Source organism: Hylobates moloch, unplaced genomic scaffold (assembly GCF_009828535.3).
Source record: "Hylobates moloch isolate HMO894 unplaced genomic scaffold, HMol_V3 SCAFFOLD_11, whole genome shotgun sequence".
Lineage (NCBI taxonomy): Eukaryota > Metazoa > Chordata > Mammalia > Primates > Hylobatidae > Hylobates > Hylobates moloch.
In genome coordinates, this window is record NW_026652286.1 from 14,939,674 (window position 1) to 14,961,426 (window position 21,753).

The 21,753-nt window shown below is 36.3% G+C and overlaps 1 protein-coding gene across 3 annotated transcripts in view; it reads right to left on the reverse strand.

Annotated features, from left to right (window-relative positions):
• QSER1 (glutamine and serine rich 1) overlaps window positions 1-21,753 on the reverse strand; it is an 81,182-nt gene that overhangs the window by 25,633 nt on the left and 33,796 nt on the right. For all 3 annotated transcript variants that reach the window (XM_058446277.1, XM_032166322.2, XM_058446278.1), the window contains exons 2-5: window positions 21,207-21,319; window positions 20,353-20,514; window positions 13,035-16,727; window positions 267-589 (exon numbers count right to left, since the gene is read on the reverse strand). In XM_058446277.1, coding sequence (XP_058302260.1) covers window positions 267-589; window positions 13,035-16,727; window positions 20,353-20,514; window positions 21,207-21,319 — 4,291 coding nt within the window. The remainder of the gene's footprint in view (window positions 1-266; window positions 590-13,034; window positions 16,728-20,352; window positions 20,515-21,206; window positions 21,320-21,753) is intronic.

A 21,753-nucleotide genomic window follows, 5' to 3' on the forward strand; every position in this document is an offset into this window, starting at 1 on the left:
AAAAAAGTCAACATTTTAAAACTACTGTAATTACTAATACTGAAATGAAACTGACTACATTTATACAGAAATACATACAACTAAGTTAAAGTTAAAATTCAATGATATCTGACATCTACTCTTAATATTTTGATTTTATCAAACACTTATAACGCATAAAACTTTCCATAATTCAAAGCAGATGCATGCTATTGAAATCATAACGAAGGCTATCACAGGCACACCAACTAAATTATGACCTTGACGCTGGTGAACACTGACATCACCTTAAAAGTCTCTATGTCTTCTATCTTTACCACAAATTCATCACGCTCTCTGTATTGGCCTTCTCCTCCGCTTTCTGTGTTCTCCTCATCTGTAAAACCTTCTATGGCAACAGTGTCCTGTCCTTTTGCAAACTGGTCTGAAGAAAGACCATCAAGTTCAATGGGCTTTGAGGATTCTGAAGAGCTTATATTTTCCAGAATATTTACTGCATATGAAGTAGAGTGGAGAGGTTCTTGCTTAACTGCACCCACAGTGGTCGAGGAAGTAGTAGCAGTACCAGTAGTATTGGCAGTTGGGCTAGTAGTTGCCACCTGTAGGGCTTCTGAAGCAAAACCAAGCAAATGTAAATCAGTATTACAAATATTTAAACACTTGTTTTGTGTAAAACTCAAAACAGTTTAAAAAGAAAGACTTGATTATTTTGTAATCAAACTGGTTGAAACAAAACCACAGGAAGAAATTAGACAATAGATGTTAATTTCCAAGAATCAAAGACGTGAGAATTAAGTCTGGATGACAAGTAGACTGCAAACCTGCAACTATCTACCTATCCTCCCGCTGCCAATTCCATGTAAGTAGAGCAAAATTACTTTTAAAAGAAGAGGCTGGGTACAGTGGCTCACACCTGTAGTCCCAGACCTATTAAAAAAGATAAAAAATTAGCCAAGCATAGTGTTGTGTGCCTGCAGTCTCAGCTAATCAGGAGGATGAGATGCGAAAATTGCTTGGGCCCAGGAGTTCAAGGGTTACAGTGAGCTATGATGGTGCCACTGCACTCCAGTTTGGGTGACAGAACAAGACCCTACTTAAAAAATAATAATAATAATAAAAATAAAGACATGAAAGTGATAGAAGATAAGGAAGGGTCGGCCAACCAAAACTGTGACTCTTCATAGAAGATGAAAAACCAAAAACATGTGGGGAAAAAAAAAAACCCCAAAACATTCTGAAACAGCACTAGAAGCTATCAAAATTAAAATGATTATAAAGTAATACTATGAAAAACTGTATGCCAACAAATTAAATAACTTAGATGAAATGGACAAATTCCTAGAAAGACACAAACTACTAAAAAAGATTGGGGCCAGGCACGGTGGCTTACACCTGTAATCCCAGCACTTTGGGAGGCCAAGGTGGGCAGATCACGAGGTCAGGAGTTTGAGACCAGCCTGACCAACATGGTGAAACCCTGTCTCTACTAAAAATACAAAAATTAGCTGGGCGTGGTGGTGCGCACCTTTAATCCCCGCTACTCAGGAGGGTGAGGCAGGAGAATCGCTTGAACCCGGGAGGCAGATGTTGCAGTGAGCCAAGACTGTGCCACTGCACTACAGCATGGGCAAAAGAGACTCTGTCTCAAGAAAAAAAAGACTCGGGAAGAAATAGAAAATCTGAATACCCCAATACAAAGTAAAAAAAAATAATAATAATTTTAAAACATCCCACAAAGAAAAGCAGAGGCCCATATGGCTTCACTGGATAATTTTATCAACAATTAAAGAAGATATCAATCTTTTTATAAACTCCAAACAATAGGAGGAAACACTTCCCAACTCATTCTATGAGGCCAGTATTATTCCAATACCAAAACCAGACAAAAACAGCATGAGAAAACTATAGACTAATATCCCTTAGTATATAAATACAAAAACCCACAATGAAATACTAGCAAATCCACCAACATACAAAAAGAATCATACAATATGACCACGTGGGATTTATCTTAGGAATGCAAAGTTAGTTTAACACCTGAAAATCAATGTAATACACTATGTTAATAGAAAACAGCATAGGAGCACAGGATCATCTCAACAGGTGAAGAAAAAGCATCTGACAAAATGTAATGCCCTTTTATGATAAAAGCATTCAACAACCTGAGAACCTCCTCAACTTTACAGAGGACATTTAGAAAAAATCAGTAACTAACATCATACTTAGTGGTGAAAACTCTATGCTTTCCTCCTAAGAAGGATAGCTGAAGAAGCAAAGCTATATTTGCAGATGACATGATCTTGTATATAGAAAATCCCAAGGCCTGGGCGCGGTGGCTCACGCCTGTAATCCCAGCACTTTGGGAGGCCGAGGCGGGCAGATGACCTGAGGTCAGGGGTTCGAGACCAGCCTGGCCAACATGGTGAAACCCCGTCTCTACTAAAAATACAAAAAAATTAGCCAGGCATGGTGGCACACACCTGCAATCCCAGCAACTTGGGAGGCTGAGGCAGGAGAATTGCTTGAATCTGGGAGTTGGAGGTTGCAGTGAGCCACGATCTCACCGCTACATTCCATCCTGGGCAACAAGAGTGAAATTCCGTCTCAAAAAAAAAAAAAAAAAAAAATCCCAAGGAATGTACTGAAAAACTATTAGAACTAAAAAATGAGTTCAGCAAGATTGCAGGGTACAAGACCAATATATAAAAATCACATGTATTTCTATACATTTGCAGTGAACAGCCCAAAAATAAAATTAAGAACACAATTCCATTTCCAATAGCATCAAAAGTAATATTTAGGAATAAATTTCACAAAAGAACTGCAAAACTTACATTGTAAAAACTATAAAAACACTGTTCAAAGAAATCATAGAAGATCTATATAACTGGAAAAACATCCCATGTTCATGGATGAGAAGACGCAACACTGTTAAGATGGCAGTGTTCCCCAAACTGACCTATGCAATCAACCCAATTCCTATAAAAATCCGAGCTTCATTTTTTACAAAAATTGACAAATTGTTCCTAAAATTCATATGGAAGTGAAAGGGACCCAGAATAGCCAAAATGATCTTGAAAAAAGAACAAAGTTGGCAGACTGACATTTCTCAATTTCAAAACTTACTATAAAGCTATAGAAATACAGACCGTGATACTGACACAGACATACATAGATACAAATCAATGGAATAGAATGAAAGTTCAGAAAGAAACTCCTATACTTATAAGCAAATGATTTTCAAAAAAGGTGCCAGAACCATTCAATAGAGAAAGAATAGTTAACCATCCTACTAGAATGGTTATAATTAAAAATATGGACATGAGCAAATGTTAGCAAGAAAGTGGAATGAATGGAATCCTTATACATCACTGATGAAAATGTAAAATGGTACAGCCACATTGGAAAATAGTTTGGCCATTCCTCTATTAACCATGCAGATATATGATTGAGGAATTCCACTTCTGTATGTGTACCATAGAGATAATAAACATCCATAGAAAAATTTGTAAATGAATGTTTACAGACTTATTCATAATAGCCAAAAACTCTATCAATGGATAACTGAATATACAAAATGTGGTATATCCATATTATTAGGGAATAAAAAGGAATCAGATACTGATACATGCTACAACATAGATAAACCCTGAAAACATTATGCTAAATGAAAGAAGCCAGTTACAGAAGGTCACTTATTATAGGATTCCCTTTACATGAAACATCCCAAATAGGCAAATCTACAGAGAGAGAAAGATTTGTGGTTGCCTATAGCTGCGTGTGGGTATGGGAATGGACTCCTTAATGGATACAGGGTTTCTCTTTGAATGATGCAAATGCTGCACAAGTCTATGAACCACTGAACTGTATACTTTAACTGGGTGGATGTTATTGTATATGAATTATAATTCAGTAAAACTATTAAAAAATACTTCAAATACCAGAGCTGATAGAGGAACTTTGGGCTGAGGAACAAATATAAATAACATGTGAAATTCCAGTGGTAAGTCTGAATAATACTGATGAACTAAAATAATCACATATACAACAATAAGTAAGTAAAAATGGGAAAGCCAGGCCGGGCACAGTGGCTCAGGCCTGTAATCCCAGCACTTTGGGAGGCCTAGGTGGGCGGATCACTTGAGGTTAGGAGTTTGAGACCAGCCTGGCCAGCATGGTAAAACCCCGTGTCTACTAAAATACAAAAATTAGCCAGGTGTGATGGCAGGGGCCTGTAATCTCAGCTACTCGGGAGGCTGAGGCAGGAGAATTGCTTGAACCTGGGAGGCGGAGGTTGCAGTGAGCCGAGATCGCACCACTGCACTCCGGCCTGGGTGACAGAGCAAGACTCCCTCTCAAAAAAAGAAAAAAAAAATGGGAAGGCCAGTGATCCCCTTAATTGTACTGAGCTGTAGGCAGAAGGGGTGTTTGACCATAGGCTAAAATGCAAAAGCTGTACTCTGAAGAAAGTGAATTCTACTTGCCTAGAGTGGTGGAGGAGCTAAGAGAAAACCAAAGCAGGGCCTGAGGCAAATCGAGACTTCCAACACAGAAAAAATGGAAATGCAGACTGGCAGGGGAAATCCATGAACTAAAGTGCTTGACAAATAGAGTAAAGACCTCCTTATTGCTACCAGCCAGCCTACCTGTTCTTGTCCCAAATTAAAGCTATCCTCATATATTTATACATTTCCCACTCAAGGGAAAAGGCCTGTTGAGGAAATACAGATGAATATTCTAATCATGTTAGGAGCCCATACTATGTTATTTTATCCTAACATTTTTCTATAATGCTATAGTTACACTGTCATACTTTTCTGTCACAAAAATATGTATGTAAGTGGAAACTGATTTGTCTTGTAACTGAAGGCTCAAAATGTTAAACATTTCTAACATTATACAATTGCATAGTTGATCCAAATTAATATCTTTTCACATTTTGACAAGTATTAAATGTAAAAATCATGCTTCTCTTGGACATGGCACTTAAAAATTATTCACACATGGATCCATGGATAGTACTTATTGAGACAGATTTTACAACCAATTTTATTTGTCCTTCACTTTTATTGATATAAAAACTGAGAAACCATGTTCATATAAATAATGGATAAATTAAGGAATAAAAGTGACTTTGTTATAGCAATGTCACTGACTTCTGCAAATACTTTCTAAGTTATATGGCAAAACAAGTCACATAGTTATCTGTGAACGAAAACAGAGATGCTGCAGCAGACTCTGAGAAAAGGAAATACTAAAGGTATTTTAGTATTTAGTCTGCTTTAGTCAGATAATCCCAAGGAGAAGCTATGAGGTACAAGAAAGAATGAAGGGTAAATTGGGAAATATATAAGTGAATGTAAACAAATGACTATTTAAAAGACTATTAATAATGATAGAATTAAATATGTAGTAACAATAACATTTACGTCAGAAGGGGATTAAATGGAGCTCCAGTGTTCAAAAATCTGTATTATCCAGAAAAAGGAAGATATTGACAGATTTGGAGAAGCTAAAAGTGCATGTTGTAATTTCTATTGTAACCAGGAAAAGAACAGAAATATTTCACCAAAATAATCAGGGGGTGGGCACCTAGAAAAAGGTATGAATAAAGCAAGACAGACCACACAATGATTATTGAAATGGATGATGTCCCCAGAATTGGGTTTCATTATGCCAATCTCTGTACTTTTGTATATGTTTGAAAATTTCTATGAAAAAAGCAAACTTTTTTAAAAAAAGAATGTATAACTTCTAGTAGAGGGAAAGTTCATCAATACTTTATTTATATGCCCTTTACAGGAAGTTTTAAAGCAAACCAAACAATAGTTTTGTTTTGTTTTTTTAACAGATAGCATCTAGCTCTGTCACCCAGGCTGGAGTGCAATGGTGTGATCCCAACTCACTGCCCCCTCAAACTCCTGGGCTCATGCGATACTCCTGCCTCAGGCTCCCCATTAGCTAGGACGACAGGCATATGCCAACATGCCCACCTAACTGTTTTTTTGTTTTCTGTAGAGACAGGCTCTCACTATGTTTCCCCAGCTAAAAAGTATAGTCTTTAGAGATGCATACATAGATGGTAAAATTAAGAAAAGTAAGGAAGTGATTACCATCCAAGTCAGTTAGTGATTTGCTCTAGAGGTTAAGAGTGGGTTTAATTTAATACTCAATTAATTTCGATACTTTCTTGCTTTCCAATGAATGACATTTAACACTATAAATTTGCTTCTTCACACCACACTCTGGCCACATCCTATTAGTTTCAGTATACAATGCTCCACTGTCCATTCCAATTAGTTTGTCATTTCAGTTTTGGTTTCCTTTTTAAGCCAAGAGTTATTTGGAAGGGTGAGTTTTTCTTTGTTCCTTTCTTTTTTCTTTCTAGAAATGGCTGCACTGTACCCAGGGAATACAGCTTGAATAATGTCTGAATTTTCAAATCTGTGGAAGTTTTGTTTTGTATTTTTCTTTATGCATGTTTAATTTTCATATGTGAGTTGTATTTCACAAGAAAAAATGTTCCAAAAGAAAACGTAGATATGGAAAAGTACTAAAAAAATGTTAATAACAACATTAGTATGACAATATTAAAAACAGAAATCATTAAGTGGGAAAAAGAGAGATTTTATTATGATAAAAGGAAATTTAACTGTAGTAAAATTTTATGCACTGAATTACATGGGTTCAAAATATCAAGTAAACAGTATTAGAAAAATAATATAACATAATGGGAAACTTTAACACACCTTTCTCAGGAATCAATAGATCAAGCAATCTAAAAATAAATAAGGGTAGAGAGGAGTTTTAAAACTTTTTATTATTATAAAATTTTAGACTACACAAAAGTAGAGAATACAAACCCTACTATAACCCAGCTGTAACAAGCACAAACATTTTGGTTCATCTGTTTAATCTATCCATCACTCCCTTTTATATTTGCTGGGCTATTTTAAGCCAAATTCCACACATCATTTATCTCCAAAATATACACATATGTAAACATTTTCTTAAATAACCTAATATCATTTATTAAATAAAAAAGATATAAAGGATTTGAACACTATTAATGAAATCTATTAGTATTTAGTATTTATAAAAACTGGAATATCTATAAAAATGGACCATTTACCAAACTACTAACAAAATTTCCATAAATTTCAAAATGTGAACATATTCCCTGAACACAATACAGAAGAGTCAAATTAATAATTAAAACAAAAACTACTAGGAAACAGACAACCCCTGACCTTTCTTCAAAAATCCTGGGCTAAAAAGGAAATCAAAACTGAAATAATAAACCAGTTCGAAAAGAAAGTGAGAGCATTATAAACTGAAACCATGAGATATGGTCAAAGTGTGGTGCAAACAAGAAAACTGACAGCTTAAATGCCATTCATTAGACAGAAAATACAAAAATAAACTACGTATTAAACTCAAGAAGCCAGAAAGAGATTATCAAATTATACCCAAGGAATACAGGGCAAAAGAATTAAGATAAAACCAGACATTAAGAAAAAAAAGAGTAAAAAATAACAGGAGCGAAAAAATAAAAGTAGTTTGGCTCTTTAAAAAGAACCATTTATTAGGCAAAAACCTTTCACAGACTGACAAGGAAAAAATGCAAATAATCATTTAAAGGAAGAAAGAGGGTATAACTACAGAGGTAGAAGAGACTAAAACTTAGGGATTACTATGGACAACTTTACAACAAAGTTTACAATCTAAATGAGTGATTTTCCTAGAAAGTGTAACTTTCTTAAATTGACCTAGACAGACCAAACGACCTCAAGAAAAACTGGAAAGATAGTTAGTTAGATCTATTCTTAGAAAGTTTTATCAAATCCCTATTATGTATGATAAACTTTCAAAGCTTAGATGAACAGAAAAATTTTTCCAGTTTAATTTGTCTGACCAACATAATCCTGAATACAAAAGTAAGTCAGATTAAGACAAAAAATACTATAAGCTAATCTAACTTATGAATCTAAGTGTAAAAATCTCAAATAAAATACTAGCAAGTTAAATCTTTCAACAGATTAAAATAATCTGTCATGACCAAGCGGGGATCATGATAGTCCCTAAGCAAAACTATACAACACAAGAGCAACAAAACTTCTGAAAAACCCTACCTTTCTGGCCAGAGGAATGGGTAAAGAAGCCTTGTGCAAGGCTAACAGTAAGGGGAAAATCTGTTTCTTTTTTCTCTTTTTTGTTCCCAACTCTGTCTAGAGAGAGGCCCAAGTCACAGAGCTGAAATGCAGTAATAATGAAAACAGAAATCTAAAATCCTAACAGAACACTTGTCTTGTTGGCAAAAGGAACCTAGAAACAAGGCCCCTAAGGCATCAAGAGAATAGGGAGAATCCCTGTTCCTTCATTTCTTTCACTGCATTGCCCCAAGGGCAGTCCCAGTTGCAGAGAATTATGTCAAGGCATGGGAAGATAAATCTCAAAGAAAAAAAAAAGAAAGAAAAAGAAAAAAAATCTCAGTCTTCTAGGCAACAGACAAGGAAAAAGGACCCTGGGATCTGGACAGTGTGGGGAAAATCCCAGGGAAAAGGGAGCTGGAGAATGGGATCCTCCCATTCTATGTATGGACCCACACAAATCAGAGTTTCATACCTAGGATGCACAAGTATAAGACAGACCAAAACTAGCAAAAGAAAGGCTTTGAGATCTGAACTACAACACAGTCTACCACCCATCCAAGTTCTAGGCTAACTGCTAAGACAGACCTACAGCAGCAAAGCAAAAGCCTTGAAAACAGAACTGACACTGGAAACACCATTCACAGAAAGTAAGACAGAGCTTATGGTCTGACTGCCTGCTAAAACAGAACAAAATAAATCAATATTCTCCAGAGGATGTTAATAGAACCTAGAGTTTTATAATACAATACTCAAAATGTCCAAGATAAAATCCAAAATTACTCAATATACAAAGACCCAGAACATCCCATAATGACAAATAAATTTCAGAGACAAAGAACTAAAACAAACCTTAAAAAAAAATTAAAACCCAAATTTTAAGTTTTAAAAGATCTTCAAGGAGCCCAGAAAACTGACGGTGGTATTACATATTTTTTTTTAAGCTTTCAACACATTTCAGCCAAGTCCATTTTATCCAGAGATGCAAACAAAACTGAAGGGAAACACCAATTTTGGTTTCATTACATTCTTGAGATCTGGGTGCTTGTCACTTGTGTCCTTAACAGTTTGTTCTGCATACCCATGGCTGCCTAAGAAATAGGGGCTGAGTGCTGTTCATCAGTTTGGCCTTCATTTTGAAAAAATATACCAGTCACTTTGAATGAAATCAAATTGTAACTAGACTGTATAGCTCTAACATTCTACTTCCACTGACTTGATAATAGTAAATCACTTGATACAGATTCAAAAACATTTAGTAATGCAAAAACTAGTTTTATACTACACTTTAATTCAATCTGAAAGGAGTAAGGAATGGTGAAAATAGCATCCATCCCTAGTTTCAGGATTCAAAACTAGGGATGGGTTTTTATATTCCATTGGTCTTTTTAATGCAAATATAGAATTCAGAGTGTTAGACAACTGTGTACCATCTTGCCTAAAAGAGCCCAGGATTTAGTTTATGTTGATACAAGATACAGTTCCATTAGTTTTTTCTTTTTTTCTTAATCCAACTCCTATATTGCAAGTAAATATGTAAATAATTCTTACTTTATAATTATTTTATCACAAACTTTACTAGAAAACTTTATTATTTTAGAGCAAGGAATATGCCCTCTAGGCATCTGAATAATTTAAAGTAAAAAAACAGGAGGAAACAGCTGCAACTAAAGACATCTTCATATGCTCAGAATGGCTACAGCAGTCCACAAAAAACTAACAGCAAGCCTATGTTCCAGAAAATATTACAAGTATTTGGAAACTAGCATCAGTGGAAGATATACTCACTTTTAAGTTATTTACCATGGAACTGTGGAATATGGAGTACCACAGGCTCATCATATATCTCTGTGACTTCATTTAAACTGTTTGGGATTGTGCAACCTATGTGCAAAAGTCAGAATTCTACTCACAAAATTAAAATCAAAACCTGGCTACTTAACTTTAACTCATGATCATCTCAATGTTCTACTTTTCTTTTACATAGCCTCACTCATTATTTAAGTACCTGCTACACTTCAGGTCTTGCAAATACAAAGATGAATGCAGTATAATAACTACAGTTAATGACTCAGGTTGTGCCTGACGTTCTCTATGTCCCTGAGTCCTCTCAAAAACCTGAGAGGTTACTATATACTGACTGTATCACCATGTCCCATTTTACAGATAAGGAACATGCCCTAAAGTCACAGAGCTATGATTCTAGAATTTGAACCCAAGGTGATTTAACTCTAAAGCCTAAATTCTCAACCATAACCCTTCACTAGCTTGAAGGAACTCACTTTCTAATGAAATATACAAATGTAAATGAACACATTAAAACACAAAAGTAAATGCTTTCATTGACATTTAACGGCTGTGGGAATTCAAAGGATAGGAGCACTATTTCTGTCTGGAATAATGTCTACAACATGACTTTGAAAATAGTCTTTAAAGATCAATAAGTATCTTCTAGACTAAAAACTGGAGAAGAGAGTAGTCTACACAGAGAAAAATGTGTTCAGAGGTTCACAACTGTGGAAGGGGGACAGACATCCAAGAAACAGTGAAAAATTCAATTGTCACAGCAGTGGGACAGTGGAAAGAGAGTAAAACATGGAAAAAGGAATTTTTACATATAATCTTTATTTTTCCCATGAAGCACAGAGGTGTTTTGAAATAGAAGTAACAATCAGCTTTCCTTTTTTATAAAGATGAATCTGTTGACAATGTGGAGGATGGACTGGCATAGAGACTGGTGAGAAAAAATTCTAGGCCAGGCACAGTGGCTCATGCCCATAATCCCAGCACTTTGGGAGGCCAAGGTGGGAGGACTGCTTGAGGCCAGGAGTTCAAGACCAGCCTGGGCAATACAGCAACATCCCATCTCTACAACAGATTAAAAAAAAATTAGCCAGGCATGGTGGCATGTGCCTATAGTCCCAGTTGCTCAGGAGGCTGAGGGAGGAAGATTGCCTGGGCCCAGGAATTTGAGGCTTCAATGTGCCAAGATCACACCACTGTACTCCAGCCTGGGTGACAGAGCAAGACTCTGTCTCTTAAAATAATAAAAAAAGAAAAAAAAGTCTGTAATGAGTAATCAGTTGCAATAGTCCAAGTGACAAATGATAGCTTTTTTCAGATGAGGCAACAGGGATGGTGATGAGAACTTCAAAAACCTAATAGTAAGGATTGGGTTTATGATGACGATTTTAACTAAAAATGAGATAACATATGTCTGGAAGAAACTAGTTTTAGACTCACGTTTTAGAACAGAGATTTCAAAAGGTTTATTCTGGGAATGTAAGAGCGAATATAATAGCGATTTTAAAGCACTCTAAACTGAGTGAGACGTTACAAAACCATATTAGGATTAGACACATCCATGGTAATGTCTTTGAATCTAAGACTGACTTTCTATCATGTTAATTTCCCTGTGTAATGAAATGAGAATTCTTTAGAAATGTATTATCAGATATTTATGCTAACAGATTATTTGGATACCAGTTGTCACGTAACACTTTAGTAGTTAAAGGTAGTCAAGTCCAGAGAGAGGCTGGGAAGTATGTTACAAAACAAGGTTTAAGTCTTAAAGCACCACCCTATTTATCCTAAAGAGCTGAGAAAGAATGTAGGCTCTAGAACCAGAAAAACCTGGGTTCAGATTCCAGCTCTGTCACTTACTAGAGGTATGGGCCCACATAATTCATTTATTCTCAGTTATATCATCTGTATATCGGAGATAACAATGTGTATCTCACAACATTGCTACTAGTTCCTGGCACAGAGGTGGTAGTTATATTATTGTTACAAATAAATTTTTCCTTGGCATGTTTCTTACAATAGAAAATTCCATACTTACTGCTAATTGTTATATGTAAGTCAATGCTTCTTAAAATATGCCAAATGTCCAAAAATGATAGACTGGATTAAGAAAATGTGGCACATATACACCATAGAATACTATGCAGCCATAAAAAAGGATGAGTTCATGTCCTTTGTAGGGACATGGATGAAGCTGGAAACCATGATTCTCAGCAAACCATCGCAAGGACAAAAAACCAAACACCGTGTGTTCTCACTCATAGGTGGGAATTGAACAATGAGAACACATGGGCACAGGAAGGGGAACATCACACACCAGGGCCTGCTGTGGGGTGGGGGGAGGGGGGAGGGATGGCATTAGGAGATATACCTAATGCTAAATGACGAGTTAATGGGTACAGCACACCAACATGGCACATGTATACATATGTAACTAACCTGCACGTTGTGCACATGTACCCTAAAACTTAAAGTATAATAAAAAAAAAAAAGTCCTCTAAAGCTCCCTTAGCCACAGAGTAAAGTGAAACACATACCCAAAGATTTGGGTATATAATCTGAAGCGAGCACAAAATTTTTAAGTTTTATCTTAATTATATTAATGTGCATGCTGCACATAACCATATTTAATGGTTCAGATTTTAACTCTATAACATTCCTGTTGCCTCATCTGAAAAAAGCTATCATTTGTCACTTGGACTATTGCAACATATTTAAACATAACCATATTTAATACTGAAATGTTAATCTTCAGATAAAATTGGCAAACTAAGAAAATGTACCAGGTTTATACTACAGCAATGCCCACAATACAGTGCCTCAATTACCTCAAGATGTCTCAGATTAGATGGCATACTGTACAGATTAGGCTGCCTTTGGCAAAAAGCCAAGAAAAAACAGAACTACTTAACCTAAAAAGTAGACCTTTCCTACAGGCAAGGAAAATTTAAAAAATAAGTCCTTAAGATATCTACCTATACATTTTGTCCTGAAAATGTACTTGCAGACCTGCTTTAAGTGAAAAAAGCTTAAAATGTGGGCTATAGCTGGAAAAAGAATAGAAGAAAGTAATAATTATGAATCTAAATTTTAAAACTTTACCTGTTTTCTTCTTTTTATCAGAAGTAGCATCCACAGTAGTTAAGGGAGTAGAGATGCTTTTATAAGCATCTTGATTACATCCAGGATCATCTTCATCAGAAGAAAATGAAGATAAATGTTCCAAGTTTTTAAGTTCATTATCAACTTTATCTGATGGACTGTTACTGCCAGCTTCAGACACTAAAGGTGTGGGTGTTGTAGATGAAGCCTTGGGAAGTGGTGGGGGACAAAATGTACGAACTATCTGGGTCCCTGGCCGTCTAGTCCTGTTAGGCATTCGTACAGCAAGAGTGGAAAACTGCTGCTTGGGCCCGGATTTCAGAAAATCTAAGAAAGAAGCAATAAATCCTGTTTTGACTTCTGGTTGTTTTTCCTCCACCTCTTTGATCTTCTGTCTCATTTTTTCTTGATGCTGATAACCATCATGGCAGCTTTCTGAGGAAGGAGGAGTATATGGTAAGTAAGTATCTGTTCCCCTTGGATTCTGGCGTTTGCCTTGGGCAGGTCTTTTCAGCTGTTTCTGATTACTGTTGTCTTCCTCTTTAACTTGCCCTTTTCCTTTAGCTCTTTTCTTTTGAAGGTTAAAATGCATTAAATCTTGGTTTTCTTCTTCAATCTTGACACTGACTGCATCCCCAGACTGGGCCATGGCCAACAGTGCAAGTGCACTCCTAGCTGGGTTCATTGACACACCACTGTCGTCACCCCCTAAGGTAAATTCACTCTCTGATGTAGCACTCTCTCCACTTATACTTCTACTACTAGAAACAAACTCTTGGTTTCTGTTATTATTTAATGTACTATCAACAGGAACTTCACTGTCTTCTTCAGATTCAAGATTGGTAGCAGACTGTTTCTTGAAAGGGCCAGAACTTTGCTCCTGGACTTCATGACTTGGTCCAACCACTGCTGAAGTTACTTTAGTTGGTATATTTTGACCAGGTGTTTCAATGTGCTGTTGATCAAGAGTCATTTTTGACTGGAGGGCAGGTACTGCTGAAAGGTTCACAGTAACCTGATTTCCATTTAAGGAAGTATCATTTATATTCTGTGGCTTTCCTACTGTAGCTGTCATAGAGTTAAAATCTGAAGTCACATGCCTGACATCTAATGACTGCTGAAAATGAGATTTAGAATCACCATCTTCAACAGCCTGCATGGTTTCATTTGAAGTTGACTTGGAAAAATCAGAAGGTGTGACTCCACAAGCTGCTGCTGTAGCTGCTAAGATATCATCTACATTTGATAAAATATTTCTTTCATCACTAAGAAGCACTGCCTCTGGGAAACACATTGATCCAAGAGAAACAAACTGATTCTTTGAATCATGTTGATTTGTTTCACTAAAATGGTCCTTTGTTGTTAGATGTTGTTGTAATGGTTTTGAAGACTCAGAGAGGTCCATTTTCATAACTTCAGAATTTTGAGGATGGAGTTGCTGCTGAGAATGATCGCCATTGCTTTGAATAACATGACCTTCCATCTGAAGGAAAGGATGTACTATTTGTTGAGGGCTCTGAACACGCTGTGCTTGTAAAGATGCCTTTACTTGACCTAAACCTGCCTGCAGTATTGACTGCTGAAGAATTTGTAAATCACAGGCAGAATCTAAAAGGACCTGTGTATTAGGAAGAGATGCCTGATGGCCATGCCCTAAAGCATGATTTGGAATTTGAATCTGAGATGAAGCATTAATTATTTGATCGTGCTGTTCCTGAACCTTGGACTCATGCACCTTAAGTACAAGAGGATGCTGCTGCTTTAAGTCTTTAGTATTCAACCTTATTTGTGGAGTCTGTATTAAATTAGTTGTGTTCTTAAGATCAAGGGTAGCTGCATTATTGACTTGGCCAATTTGTTGGTTAAGTTGTGTCACTGAACCAACAACACTTTCTTCTTTTTTTGATGCTTGTAGAGCAACCCCGATAACTTGATCTTCAAGACGGGAATTACTTCTGATTACACTCTGAGAATATCTGTCATCTGCCTTTGACACCTTATAAGTTGATTCTCGAGCATTAATTTCTCCCTCAGATAGCCTTTGGGTTGATGACTCAAGAGATGCTTGTGGCTGCAACACCTGTAACTCTTGCATTGGAAAACCATCTTCTTGCTTTGAAGATGTATACACATCTGAGTCAAGCTTTCTTTCAGCATAAGACTTTGGGTCAGGGGAAGTTATGTTATTTTGTAATGTCTGACAATGAGTAGAGGATGCAAAAGATGATGACTGGACAGTAGGCAAAAACTTCTGGGACTGGGGAGATGATGACTCTTGAGTCTGAACATTTTGGGAAGAATGCATAGAAATATAATTCTGGGTCGGGCTAGAGTCTGGCAAATTCTGAGCCCGAGAGGCAGAAGAATAAGAAAGAGAAGGGGCTGTTAATGTTAGGGACTCCCCTGAAGCATAGCTTTCTGAAGGACTAACAACTGACAAAACTTGTGATTGAGATGAATAGCTAACCTGTGTCTGGCTAACTGGTGATAAACCCTGAGAGTGACCAGATGAGTAACTTTGAGACTGACTTACTGAAGACAGATCTCTTGTTTGAGCAGGGTAATTCTCATTTGTAACTGAAGACAATACCTCTTGCTGATTAGATGAATAATTAAGCGTCTGATTTTCAGGAGTTATAGTCTGAGATGACCCAGAAAAAGTCAATGTTTTATACAAGGGTGGCAATTTCTCAACCTTGCTGGACCTATAAACCTGTGAATGAACAATAGATGGCACATTATGTGGCTGTACTAAACCGTAATTTTGGGACTGACTCACTGATAAAAGGCTTGGTAGCTGCGCTGTAGAATAAATTTGTGCTTGGCCCGATATTACAGAACTCTGATTATGTAAAGGTTTGGAATAGCTTAGTGTTTGCACAGGAGGAATTATACTTTGAGGTTTAGGGGTCTTGGTTGATGTCAGTGGTTGTTCTGTAGAACAGCTTTTTACTTTTGTAGTAGAAGGAGGATACCCTGATGATGGAATCACAGACGAGTAAGACTGAGCAAGTTCCACTGAGACCTGGGAGGTCTTCTGTTGTAATCCTCCATTGCTCACCTGAGTGGAATCTCCAATTGGGCTACAGGATAAAGATGACTGCCTGGTTGTTTCCTGAAAATTAACTACACTTGAATTTGATAGATAACTATGTAAGGAGTGCTGTGAACCAGTCAGTTGTGCCTGAATTGACTGGGTACCTGAAGGCCGCTGATGGTGTTTAATAACACTACATTCTCGAAGAAGAGCTCTTTCAATGGAAGCAGTAGAACTAGTAAAGAGAGTTGAACTGTAGGCTTGAGGAGTCTGCTGGGCTCCCCCAAGTGCTGAAGGCAACAAACTAAACTGAGGTTGTAAAAGATGGGGTGCAGACTCTTGAGCTGAGCGGTATGTTGAAGACTGAGGTGGTATGCTGTTACTTAATACAGAACTGCCCAGGCGCTCAAATGCCAAAGCAGTTGGAACAGTTCCCTGGGAAGTCTTGATTTGTAGCAAAGGGTCATGATGACTTAAAATTCCATTTGATGTAGTGTTAAAAGTTGAATCCTGAAGCACCAAAGGTGAAGTGGTAGCAAAGTTTCTATTGCTGAAGGTGGTGGGATGCTGATAAGCAGAGAGAGATGGTGGAAGTGTTCCAGTGCTTGGCAAAGGTCCAGTAGCAAACAGCTCAGTTGCTGCTGAGGAATGCATGCCTATGAAGAAAAGGCACAAAGATTTTTATGTAATTATGGCACAATTACTTTAATATATGTTTTCATAGTAATGACTTACATAACCCTCAACTCATCAAAATGTCTTAAGAGTGAAAAACCTGACCAGTTAGTTCTGCATGTAAATTTTGAAAATTACATTTCAAAATAGCTAGCTTCCCCCACATCCTCTTTTTTTTTTGAGACAGGGTCTTACTCTGTTGCCCAGGCTACAGCGCAGTCTTGCGATCACAGCTCACTGCAGCCGCAGTGTCCCAAGTAACTGAGACTACAGGCGCATACCCCCAAACCTGGCTAATTTTTAAATTTTTGTAGAGATGGGGTCTTGCAATGTTGCTCAGGCTATCTTGAACTCCTGGGCTCAAGTGATCCTCCTATCTTGGTCTCCCAAAGTGATGGGATTATAGGTGCAAGCCACCACGCCTGGATTAGCTAGCTTTCATAGAGTAAAAATGAAGCATTCATATCTGTAATTGTTATATAAGAGAATTTATATATAGTTTGATAAGGTCATAGGAAAATGAAGAAATCAGTAAAAATGTACATATCTCTAGTGATTAATTTATCCCAAAGTCCCAATGCAAAATACTAATGGACAAACTAAAATGTACGTAACATTAAAATGAAAAAAAAAAAAAAAAAAAAAAAAACGCTAAATTGCCTACATCTAGCATGATAAATAAATATAAAAAAAAGTGAACTGCAGTTTCTTTTACCAAAATATATTCACTTTAAAAATCTCTTGCATTTCAAGCTTTGACTTCCTATGAACAAATTCCCAATCATAATAGATGCATGTTTATCATGAAAAGTTGATCAGAAATTAACAAAGTACTGTCAGAAAGAGACTGTTAACATTTCAGGACAGCATTTTAGCCACATATAGCAAAAGTAAAAATGGGTATACCCTTGTGATCTGAAAGTTCTATAGAAATGTATTCTATAGAAATAAGTGCATACAAAAATATTTGTACCAGATATTCATTATAGTTATTGTTTATGGTAAGTAGAAACAACAAAAAGTCCATAAACAAGGGATCAACCAAATAATTATGGCATACCATAATAATACTATTGCCATAAACATTAAGGTGGATATATATGTTTTGACATAGAAGGATATCCAATAAAAATAAATAACAAACTGTGAATTCCTCTTTGAAAAGTTAGGAACTATCACTTTCTACTTTATATACCTTTTTACTATTTAAATGTTTTATATGAACTTCCATTAAATTTTTTTTTTCATTTTTGGAAAAATAGGGAAAACAATTCTCTGGCTTTTTGAAAAATATTTTCCTACTTTCCATTAAATATCCGAAAAGAATTACTACTACAAAGATAGAAAATGTCTAGTGGCACTTGAAAGAATAAGTAACACTTAGAAATGTTTAAAATAATACACTGAAAGGAACTAGAATAGACTTTTGAGATAATATAGTTCAACTCCTTTGCTCTAGCAATTAGGAAACTGGGGCTGACTGGTGATGTGACTTGCTGAGGGTCAAGTGATATTCATGAAACTCTAATCAACTGACTCTACTGCTCTTTACCAGAGATCTCCTATTGTTCTTTTGTGTGTGTTGGGGTGGGGGTGGGGGGTTTAAAACATAGTAAGTAAACAGTAATAAAGAACTGACATTTAACTAAATGTAAAGTTACAAATAATGGATTTTTAATGGTTATTATGAGGTGTTTTATGTCACATATATCAAATCATATTTAAAGAACCAATTGTAATTACATGGTGACTGACATTATCACAGTTATGCCTAGAATGAGGAAGAGGCTAGTTACAAAGGACAGAGAATATCTGGGGCTTAAAGTGGTGGTAAGGAGCTTCTATTTCTTGAAATCCTTCTATCCAGTAGAGTGATAAAAGATCTTTCTCACTTCACTTACTTCTGCATGATTTGTTAACGTAGAAGGGAGTCACAGAGGCTAGCAAATTCCCCACAGTATGCCCACAGAAGATATTTTGAAATGCATCTAATGATCATATTGTAATCTCAAACATGCCAAAAGATGATGTTCCTTATCCTAATACACTAACACTAATACCTTCTTCCAACTAATGGTGTATTTATATGTTGTGTATGTTTTTGTCTCAATTTCATTTTTATTTCCCATTCAGAGTACATTAGTTTAGGTCCAGTTTAATGTGCTCAAAAATCCATTAAATTTCTTCTAAATCGCCATATGATAGTAAAATCAGTCGTGCTCTAAGAAAAAGTAAAAATAAAAAAGCTTCTACCTACTAACCCGAGAGTCCAAGCCCTTCTGAGTGCAATTCAATTACGAGATCAGATACAAACTGCAAAAATGAATTGTTAAAAATTGAATCCTAGGCTGGGAGCTTTTGGGAGGCTGAGGCAGGCAGATCACATAAGGTCAGGAGTTTGAGACCAGCCTGGCCAATGTGGTGAAACCCTGTCTCTACTAAAAACGTCAAAATTAGCCGGGCATGGTGGCGCATGCCTGTAATCCCAGCCACTCAGGAGGCTGAGGCACAAAAATCACTTGAACCCGGGACGCAGAGGTTGCAGTGAGCCAAGATTGTGCCACTGCACTCCAGCCTGGGCGACAGAGTGAGACTCTGTCTCAAAAAAACAAAACAAAACAAAACAAAACTGAAACCTCAAAAACCACAAAAACTTTAAAAACAAACTATACAAGAGTAAAAACACTTCACAGAAATATTAACAGATTTTCTTTTGTTTTATTTTAAAACTTCTTCAACTCTCAAGTTTCAGCACGAATATACTGATAGGAAAATCTAACTAAATACATGAAATATAAAATTATTTCAGGAAGTAAAAAATAAAGCTATGTTTTAAAATATTATTTTATTTCACCAAATTCTTAATTATCCCCTTAGAAGCAGGAAAAAAAATGTTGCTAAGGCACACTGAGAAACTTCTATTAGTGGAATTTACATCAGACTGTTAAAATACTATTTCCTATACCTATCCCTTAAAAACATATTCTCAAATACACTGACATTTCTTAAGACAACACTCCAAAAAAAATTCCTGTCATACTACAAAAAACAAATATATAGATGTAATTTTTGATGAGAAATGGTTGAAAAGTAAAATAAGAAAAATGAAATAGAAAAGCACATTATAGACCTTGTAATTATTGCTGGAAAATGGGCACATCATAATATCAACTTGTAATGGCTCTTATTAGTGATTTAATCTATCCAATTAAGGATAACTTTATATAAAACTAACAATGAAATGAGTCCCAAGATTTTTTTTACTATAACAGCTACCCATTCTGAAGTCACTAAAATAAATTTTAATCTTTGCTTCTTTCAAGTAGACAATTGCTAGATATAAACCTTATATAAGACCTTCTTTAATCATTATCTACCCCTCAATGTCAATTTACTAGTTTTTGTCAGAATGCTAAAACTAAATTTCTGCCAGTAATAAATTCTTGAATTTTATCCACCTGAAAATTTTGAAAAATTCCAGGTCTTAAAGTTCAGTGGAAAATCGGTATTGTAACAAAACTCCCAGCCACAATGACAAGGCCATCAAATGTATATGTTTCATCAGCACTTTTATAGGACTTAAAAATTCTAAAAACAGAGAATCACCTGTCTGCCAGGATGGAGCCCTGAATTGTGGTAAGAGAGTAGTTCCTGAAGCAGCAGCCTGAGCAGTTCGGGATTCAGCAGTAGACAGAAAATTCATCACTGAAGACTGTTTAGTGTTACTGCTGGCACTGTTCACACTAGTATCAAATATTCCAGAAAGACCTAAATTTGAAGATAAAATATATCCCAAAGTAAAAAAAATATATGTACTTGTATAAAATTATATTCCTGACTCTATTTTAAAATTTCTGAAAATTGAGGCCAAAACATTCTACAACCCCAGATGGTTTTGTTTTGATAGTAAACATATTAATTTGACCAAGCATATTTATAATTTAAAATCTCCAAAGATGCATGAAAGAAGATCTTTTAATTTATTAATTATATAAATATTCTGTTGGTAAAAACCAAAGCTTTGGTCGGGCGCAGCGGCTCATGCCTGTAATCCCAGCACTTCTGGAGACCGAGGTGGAAGGATCACAAGGTCAGGAGTTTGAGACCAGCCTGGCCAATATGGTGAAACCCTGCCTCTACTAAAAAATACAAAAATTAACCGGGCATGGTGGCAGGTGCCTGTAGTCCCAGCTACTCAGGAGGCTGAAGCAGGAGAATCACTTGAACCCGGGAGGTGGAGGTTGCAGTCAGCCAAGATCATGCCACTGCACTCCAGCCTGGCCGACAGAGCGAGACTCCATGTCAAAAATAAAAACAAAAAACAAGCTTTTACTCTCATTTCATTTCCCATGGCATGAGTATGTCCTACACATTCAGAACTCAACACATGAAAATTGGTTTTTCTTCTTATTCACTAAATGTACCCAGACTTGTAGTATATTTCACAAGAGAATTGTTACCAGTAGGTTGAGGTGTGGGAGCATATCCAGGAAGCTGATGAGAGGCTGCAAAACTCTGTCTCTGAAGGAGATCTGTTTCAGAGTGTGAGGGATGTCTTTCTTCATAGCTTAAACTAGAGGACATTAAAAATCAGTGACCAAAATACACAGTCCAAACAATCTGATAAAAAAACTTCTAGAAGAGCAACAATAAAAGTAATAGAAACCTTTGACCAACTTCCTGACCTACAGATAAGTGGATCAAACACAGTCTGACAATACTATCACAATGGAGAAAATATATTTAAGATGCATTAGGAAGAAAAATAATACACGGCATTTTCTTTAATTCAATTCTACCTCAAACAAGAGTCTTTTTACTGGGAGAGGTAATGTGGTACAGGAGAAAAAGCAATATCCTGGACAACAGAGAGCTGAATTCATTGTACAGGTTCTACTTCTGGCTTACAGTGTAATTTAAATAAGTGACTCAATTATTGTTGGACTAATTTCATCTGTACAAAAAAAGGACCAGATGAAATAACCTCCATAACCTAATTATAGTATT